This window comes from Tupaia chinensis, unplaced genomic scaffold (assembly GCF_000334495.1).
Source record: "Tupaia chinensis unplaced genomic scaffold, TupChi_1.0 Scaffold145367_1, whole genome shotgun sequence".
Classification (NCBI taxonomy): domain Eukaryota; kingdom Metazoa; phylum Chordata; class Mammalia; order Scandentia; family Tupaiidae; genus Tupaia; species Tupaia belangeri.
Genome location: NW_006205228.1, coordinates 50,052 through 58,849, shown reverse-complemented (window position 1 = coordinate 58,849; position 8,798 = coordinate 50,052). Strand labels below are relative to the sequence as shown.

Genomic DNA, 8,798 nt, shown 5'->3' with positions numbered 1-8,798 from the left:
CTGCCGCCCCCCCAAATCTCCAATCTGACAGGCAGTAGAGTCAGGGGAAGACACGCTCTTTTCTATATTGCCCAAACATCTTCCCTCTCCCCAAGTGGAACTGTTTTCCCCAGCCCAAGCTGATGCCTAACTTTAATTGCCAGACCCTGAGAGGTTGCAGGAGAGAATGGATGTATCCTCCCTAACCTCATGCCTGTACCCCTTACTCAGCCTGAATTTCAAAGTCAAAGCCAATGCTCTAATTCTCTTCATCAGCCCTATTCCTGATGTGCTTCTAATCTCCAGCTGCCCTGTGACTCTGTCCCTCCATGTAGAAGAGAGTGGCTAGCCATGGTCAGTGCACACAACGTCTCAAGCCCCAGTCCCAGCATGTCGGCTGTAGAGCCAGGTTACAAAGAAGTGCCAGTGAACTTGAACCTGATGCCTGAGTCCAGAGTTGTTTAGTCTTGACGCAGTCAGCACAGCCTCTGATGAGTGTTAGATCAAGAGGCCTCCATATCAGACAGGAATCTCTCCCCTCACCTACTGTCCTTCTAGATGTCTATTTGTCTAAGGTGTATTACTGAGCACCTACTATGTGCCAGGTACTGGTCTAGGTTCTGGGAATACAACAGGGAAAAAGATAGAATGCTCCTTTTCTCATGGAACTTAACTTCTCATGGGAAGGGGTGAAAGAGCAATACTTAAGCCAATGAAACGTCAGGAAGGGGCAAGTGCCAGGCAGAGAGCTCACATAGCGCTCTGACAGAGGGTGACTGGCCAGCTCCTTCCGGTTGGTGGTCTCTGAGAAGGTGACATTTAAGTGAACAAGCATGGACCAGCCATGGGGAGATGAGGAATCACATTCTTAGCGGACGGAGCAGCTGTTATGGAGGTCTGGGGGCAGGCAAGAGCTTGACCTGGCAGAGGAAAGAAGGGGGACTCTGCCTGGAACACAGTGGCAGGAGGGAGAGGAATATGCAGGGAGGGCAAGAGGACAGCAAGGCCATCCTGTAGGGCCAGGTAAGAGTTAGGGCCTATTCTAAATGTAACGGGAATCTGGGAAGGCTTCAAACCCGGAAGGGCTGCTAACACTGGCAGACCACCTCACTGAGCAGCTGCACGTCTCTCTCTTTCCTCCTCTGCCTGCCTCTCTCCCGTCCCTGATTTTGAGGCTATTTCTTGGTCCATCCTGTCTGTCTTTTGATTAAAAGTTCAGCTCCCAAGTAACACTGCTACCTAAAGTAATTCAAACCTTTCATCCCCATCAAAAGCAAGCATAACATGAGTTTTAAATGAAAAACGCAGGTTGGAAAGAATATGTTTTTAAGACTTCTCCCAACTCTAAATTATACCTAAAAGAGAAGGGGAAAAAATCCAGAGGGCATACTGGTATGAAAAACATCATAAGCATCCTAGTTGGGAGTGTCTGTAAAAATCCCTTCAGCCTGCAAAGTGAGGATAAGGCACAATCCCTGGCAGCAGGAACCTCCGTCTTCCCTTGCCTGTAGGATAGCCACACAGTGCTCCAAGCCTGGGGCTCTCCTGGAAATAAACCAGGTAGGGCTTGAAGTTTTATCTCCTTGGGCTGAAGGAGAACTGCTGGATCGAGCCAGCAGCCATCAGGAATCCTAAACGGGAAGCACCCAGACTTGGACTTCTTTTTTTTTTTTTTTTTTTTTTTTGTGGAGAGGTTTTTGTTATAGGGCGGGAGCACTCACCAGATAGACAGAGAGGCACTCGCCAGATAGACAGAGAGAAACATAGAAACAGAAAGCAAGAAATCACCCCCCAGGGGGGATGGCCACACCACAATCCCTTCTCCTCCATTCTCCTCTCGGGATCTTGGGCACGCATGCACACGTGCCCAGTGTGAGTTTAAGCCACCGGGTCCGGGATGCAAACCACGGTCGACTATATGGAAGTCCAGCGACATAGCCATTATGCCAACTGCTGGTCCCACAGAACTGGACTTCTTAAGCCCACACCCCCTCCTTTTTCTCCTGCTCTAATACACACACACGCTTGTTTTTCCATGAAGCATCAGGAATTTTTAATATTCTACATATAAATACATAAAGGCATATAATACTGAAAATGCCATTTCAAAATTCCCTCCGCCCCTCTTCTTGGTGATCCAGTGGGGTCCTCTTTATTTCCAACATAGACTTGCTGAGCCCTTAGGCTGCCTCACAGCAGCTCCCATCTGTGACCTGTCAGAGCCTATCTCTGTCTTTCGTGAAGCTTGTGCTGTGAGGGGACCTGGTCCCTGCCCACGGGGTGAGCTGCAACAGAGCCACAGCCAGACCCCAGCCTCTGAGCTCATGGGATTGTGAGCGCCTGAGCAAGCACCCTGGACGAGCAGCTTCTGAGAGCAGCAACCACAGCACTTACGTTTTCTTCTTTCTTTCTTCTTTCTTTTTAAAAAAGTTCTACGTTTTTGTGGTAAGCACACATCCTATGAGATCTAACCCCCCCCCCTTTTTTTTGAGAGTTTTTTTGTTTGTTTTGTTTTGCTATAGGGCACGTGCGCTCACCAGAAATACAGAGAGACAGAAAGGAAGAAATCAGCCCCCTGGAGGGATGGCCACACCACATCCCTTCTCATCCATTCTCCTCTCAGGATCTTGGGCACGCATGTACGCACACGCGCCCAGAGTGAGTTTAAGCCACTGGGGCCTGGGACTTGAACCACAGTCAACTACATGGGAGTCCAGCGACATAGCCACTATGCCAACTGCTGGTCCTGAGATCTGCTCTTTTAATGAAAGTTTAAGTGTAATACAGTTAACTCTAGGGACAGTATTGCACAGCAGAGCCCTAGAGCTCACTCATCTTGCTTGCCTGAAACTTAATGCCCATTGATTAGCAACTCCCCATTGCCCTCTTCCCGTAGTCCCGGCAACTGCATTCCCCTCCCTGATGGTGTACGCCTGTGTCAGATACCTCGTGTAAGTAGAATCATGCACTATTTGTGCTTCGGTGACTGGCTGATTTCACTTGGCACAGTGTCCTCAATATGCCAAGATTCCTTTCTTCGTTATGACTGAATAACATCCTGGTGTATGCAGACACCACACTTCCGCTATCTATTCATCCATCAGTGACATCTTGGCCATTGTGTGCACTCACTTTGATACAACATAAACTTGGGTTCCCAAGACAGCCACTTCCATCTCCTTCAGGATGCAGATCACTGACAGCTGTATTTGGAGTCCTGGACCTCTCCCCCAAATACACACCCTATGGTTCTGCTGCCCTGAGGAGGCCAAGCAGGGGCCTGGGCCTATCTCCTAGCAACATTCTTTACCGTATTGACCACAGTTGCCTCTGGACAGATTCTGGAAAGCAGCTTCCCCTCCTTGGCTAGCTACTTGAGCTCAGAGGCAGGCTGGCCATCCCCGCCAAGCACATAGGACCTCCTCTGCTGCTGTAAGAGCCTGAATACTCTAGCCCCTGCCCTCAGACCCCGGCCCCTGCCATACCTCACCTTATGGCTTCATAACCAAGTCCTACTTAGCATGTCTGACAGGCCCTTTGGGATCTGGTTCCTGCCTGCCAGTTCCATCTCATCATCACCACTCTCCCTTCACTCCATGCTCACCCACCCCAGCCCAGCCTTACTGAACTACAGATGTGCCCTTCTTGGAGTTTCAATAGTCTTTCCTTCTTTCTGGAATGACTTTCTCTATTATTTGACTGGTTAAGCCCTGCAGATCCTTTGAAATTCAGCTCAGCTCTCACCTTCTCCAGAAAGCCTTCTCTGACTTTTCCAGAGTTAGACAACCCTTCCTTGTTCTTCTACGTCTGTCCTAGCACTTACCATGTTTGTAAGTATCTGTGTACAGGCTAGTATCTCCACTAGGCTGCATTCCTCAGATGCGGGAACAGGCCTCATATCCCTGGAAACTGTCCTTAGCCTAGGGCTTGGCATGTCATGCATGCTCCAAAGGTGCCAAGCAGAGGGTTACATGTGTGCATGCTACAACTTGCTGATCTAAGCAGCGCCTGAGAGGCTAGAGAGTGTGAGCATTTCAGCCTCACGTCCAGACTACCTCTGCCTGCTTCCATATCACCTCCTGAACTAAGATGGAATGGGCTTTGCAAGTGTCCAATTCTAGAGCTTCTTTGGATACCCAAAGGCACATGACTCCTGCCTTCTCAGAAGAGAAGAAAACCACAAGTGCTTTATACTGTCTCCCTGCCCTCCCAGCCTCCACCACAAGCCCATCACCTTTTGTGCTATTCAGGCTTCTAATCCTCACACATGCCCTACTGAGATTAAACAGCTAGAAGTCTCCATGCAGCCCTCTACTTGCCTGTAAATTGGGAAATAAAAAGCAGCTCCCAAAGGATAGGGAAGGGAGTGGGGCAGGAAGATTTTGGGCAGAAGGTGGGACAAAGCCCAGGGTGCTTGGTTTTAGGAAAAGGACAGGATTCCAGCCCTTGCTTTATCCAAGCCCTAGACATCCTCCCATATTCCCTCAGCCTTTGAAAAGTGGGCCCTACCTTCCCTGCTGGGGCGGGGCCTGATCACATTCTCACCTCCCACCTCCAGTGGGCGCCGCTGAGTTAATGGCCTGAACCATGTCAGTGGTGAGGGCATCCAGTAGGCTGGTGATAAACTCCATTTTCTTCCCTTCTGGACAGCCTAAAAGATAAATGAGATTTGAAGGCAGATGCCAGGTAAACCATCAAGTAAACACCCTTCTTAATCACCAACCTTTCCCAACCGCTTCAAAATTTTTCTTATCAGTCAAATACACTTTTGGGGTTTGTTTACCACTCAGGTAATTTTTATAAACTTCCATAACTCCAATAGATGATCCCTCCATAGGGACCATCACACCAAATAAATAATAATGCTTTCAATGTTCTTCAGTTCCACAAATATGTGCTGAGTACCAACTCGGGGACTATTTTCAGTGCTGTAGATGCACTAGTGAGTGAAACACATGGTCCTTATCCTTGTGAGGTTCACGGTGTACTGGGGAACTCAGCCCACTGTCCAGCGCGTTGCCCTAACTGTGCGAAGTGCTCCTCTAGGGGTAAGACTCGGGTCCTGTGTGAGCACACAGAGGAAGTGTTCCCTAATCATCAAAGGTGATTGAAGTAGACCTATCATTTTATTTAGCCAAGAACTTCCTCCTTTTTTTCTCACTTCCCTCCCTCATCTAGTTTAGATTATAGTTGTAGAATCTCCCTTTTAAATGCTCTCAAATCTTCTGTTCATCTATTTCCTCATGGAAAAACCCTTCCAGCAGAACCCTAAGTATGGGTGAACTTTTTCATAGAATTGCCTGTCCTTAGCTGCATCCATGTAGTCGAGAAGGAATGGGGAAAACACCACTATGCAACCAACTGGCTAGGTGGGTGTCCTTAAAATTTCATGATCATAAGCACCACAAGGCCCTTCAACATTACCCACAAGTCTCCTTTCAGCAGCAACTTGTTCATTCTCTTCTCTCTCCAATTCTCCAAGTCTCTGTATGCTACCTTCTCAGAAAAGCCGTGGAACCTAAAGTAGGCTCTCCCTGCCTCCTCATGGCACCTTGGTTTTTACCTTCGTAGTACCTGCCATGACTATTTATATGCATACACATTCATCTGTTTGTATGCAATCTGTGTCCTCCACTCTGTAAGTCTCATGGCTGGTTGTTGTTGTTGTTGTTGTTGTTGTTTTGGAGAGATTTTCGCTACAGGGCGTGTGCACTCGCCAGACAGAGAGAGACATAGAGACAGAAAGCGAGAAATCACCCCCTAGGGGGCATGGTCACGCCGCAATCCCTTCTCCTTCATTCTCCTCTCAGGATCTTGGGCACGCACGCATGCACGCACACGCTCCCGGCGTGAGTTTTAAGCCACCAGGTCCGGGACGCGAACCATGGTCGACTACGTGAGAGTCCAGCGACATAGCCATTACACTAACTGCTGTTTCCCCTCATGTCTGTTTTGAGCACTCCATTATACCCAGTGCCTGGCACACAGTAGCGTCTCAATTCACATTGTTGAGAGGATAGTTAGAAGCTGGTAGGTGCCCTGGCCTCCATGACTCCATCCTGTGACAGGATGATTTCTACGAACCTTCCAATGGAAACCCTCTGACTTTTAGGACTCTGCTGTCGGTTCTCTCTTTGCTGTATGGACAGATCATGAAAGATGGCCCAGGTCCCACCAACACTGATCTGATCTTATAATGAGTAAAGATAATAGGAGCCCAAGCCACTGTTATCTTTAATTATAATGAATAATCTTATTGTAACCCTGAACTAAGCTGGGATTGCTATAAATAAAGAAAACTCAGCACAGCAGCCATTCAAGGTCCTGCAGATCCTGCTGTGTGTCTTGTGTCTCATCCTTTCACCATCCTATGGCACCAGGGATCATCATGAAAGTATCCTGCAGGGCAGGTGGCATATATGGCCCACACCCCTCAGGACAGTCTCTCCCTAGAACTCTCTTGTCTTCACAGCCCTGGAAAATACGGTTACAGCTTTGAAAACATTATCCCAATTGCCTTCGATAGAGAGGGGGTTGTAGAATTGCAGGGATAGCAATTTAACCCCGTGACTATATTTCAAAGGTAAATAGGCATGAGCAAGGAGGAAAGCTCAAGGACTTAGGACTAGTTAGGAGCAAATCTCAGAAAGGGATGTAGATTCCATGGTTCCTGTGATGCCCCTGCCTGGCATCTGGCATGGCATCCCCTGCTCTGTCTTACAGAGGGGGAAAGCAGACTCAAGAACTGCTTCTGCATGGTGAGGGGCTTGAGGAACAGAAAGACGTGTGGGCGCCAGCAGGGGCAGCATCATCTCCCACCTGGTAGCTCCCGGTCCTTGAAGGGGTCATCCACTTCTGCACTCTTGGCTCTGGCATCGCTCTCACAACTGGGCATCACGTAGCTGCGAAGAGAGGCATACGGTGGGGGGAGGGGTTGGCAATAGAGCTTACTTCAGCCACGACTGCCCAGAGATGATCTGTGTTGTCAGTAAGCCTAGAGCACCAGGGGTTGGCAGCCAAATAGCCCCTGCACTGTCCAGCAGCCACGAGGCATGTAGCTGTAGCCGCTCGAGCATAATAACCATGTCACCTTAGATTAGCACATGGGATCTTCTTTGATCCAGAGAACTAGTGGCCGGGCAAGGCAATAATCTCATCAGGAAACTGAGGTTCAGAGAGGTTAAGTACTTTTTCAAGGTTTCCGGCTAGAAAGGGGCAGGTCTATGGCCAGAATTTGGGTCCCGTTGTCTTTCTATCAGACCCTTGTCTTTTCATGAATGGAAAAATTGCTCCTCTCGAGACTTGACTCTCACTCAGTCAGGACAGTAAAACTGGAGATGCCACCACAACAAGAAGCTGGTCCTCATGTCCCAGGCCCCAGACTCTGGGTTGGCTTACCGTGTGGAGGTCCCAGGCAGCGGGCGCCCTGTGTCCACCAGCACACACCAGCAGTAGCCGGTGGATTGGTGGCACTGCACTGGCTTATAGAGCCCCCCAGGGGCACACTCGGGGATGACAATGCCCTCCCGGGGATTCTGCCGGGCCTCTTCCAGGGCACTCTGCCTCTCCTGGTCACACGAATGGACTTTTTCTGCAAGAGAGGAAACAGCCTGTGGTGACTATCACTCCTGTGGCTTATCCCTGCCTTCCCTGCCCAGCACTCAAAGTAAACAGCAAGGACCAGGCCTGGTCCCAAGACTTGGCTGATGAATCACCACAAGAATTGTGTCTCCCACGCCAGCCCATGGGGAGGGGGCTGGAGGCCAAAGCCTCCCTGTGGCCATCTCTGCTGCCAGGATTCTTCAGCATTCTTGCCGAGTGGGTGCTATGCAGCCACGAGCCAGCCAGGGATCCAGAGCTGCTCCTTCTCAGGGCTTCAGCTTGCTCCCGAGAGTGATTTAGAGTGGTACCTGCTGATGTCCTGTCCACTGGCTCTAGGAGATGCGAGGGCAGGAGCCTGGCTGTCCTGCAAGCTGTGTCTGTGGATGCTCGTAAGCCACGGGCCACCAACCTCATGTGGAGTGATGCTCAATACTCAAAAGGAGTAGAAACAGGGCCCAACATTGGCTCCTTCCCACTCTTCATGGTTGGACAAAGGAGGCTGAATGGACTTAAACCAAGTACACAATGCTGTTTCCATCCAAGAGAGAGAAAACGGGCTCAGCAGGCAGGTGTCGGCACTTATTGACCTCAGGAACATGTGAACATGTCTGAGCAGCCACGCTTGCCTTCCTCGGAGCCAGGCCTGGGCTGAGACAATGTATGGGACCCTGGGCCAGGCATGGCCAGCTCAAAGGGGCTGTTCAGAAAGCAGTCAGATGATGGGATAGCCATCTTCTTCTCAGTGCTATCAAAAAACAATAGCCCAGCACTTCTTACAGAATAAGGGGAATATTAATATTTCCTTAGGAGTGTAAAACTATCTAAAGGCCAAGAGGCAGGTATGCATAGAATAATCACTATTAAAATAAATTTTTTAAAGTTTATTTATTCTGGGCCAGCAGGTGGCATGGTGGCTAAGGACGCTGGATTCCCATATGGCCGACTACAGTTCAAGTTCTGGACCTGGTGGCTTGCTTTCTCCCTCTCCCTTTCTCTGTGTCTCTCTCTCTTGTCAGAATAAATCATAATATGTGGAATTAAGATAAATAATTCTTTAAAAAATGTTTATTTATTCCAAGCAAGAGAGAGAGACACACACACAGAGATTCCCAACAGGGCCCTCATGCTAATCCACCTCATCTCAGCTGACTTGGATCAAGGGCACATTCGTGCATGTCCAGTGTGCTCAGGGAGGTATCAGGACATAAACCCAGGAC

The 8,798-nt window shown here is 49.3% G+C and overlaps 1 protein-coding gene across 1 annotated transcript in view; it reads right to left on the bottom strand.

Moving 5' to 3' along the window:
• Positions 1-8,798, bottom strand: part of LOC102476890 (SPARC-related modular calcium-binding protein 1) — a gene marked incomplete at its 5' end in the record, with an annotated part of 79,205 nt that overhangs the window by 20,562 nt on the left and 49,845 nt on the right. Inside the window, 3 exons of the mRNA XM_006167968.1 lie at positions 4,525-4,630; positions 6,799-6,881; positions 7,378-7,570. Of these exons, the coding sequence (XP_006168030.1) occupies positions 4,525-4,630; positions 6,799-6,881; positions 7,378-7,570 (382 nt within the window). The remainder of the gene's footprint in view (positions 1-4,524; positions 4,631-6,798; positions 6,882-7,377; positions 7,571-8,798) is intronic.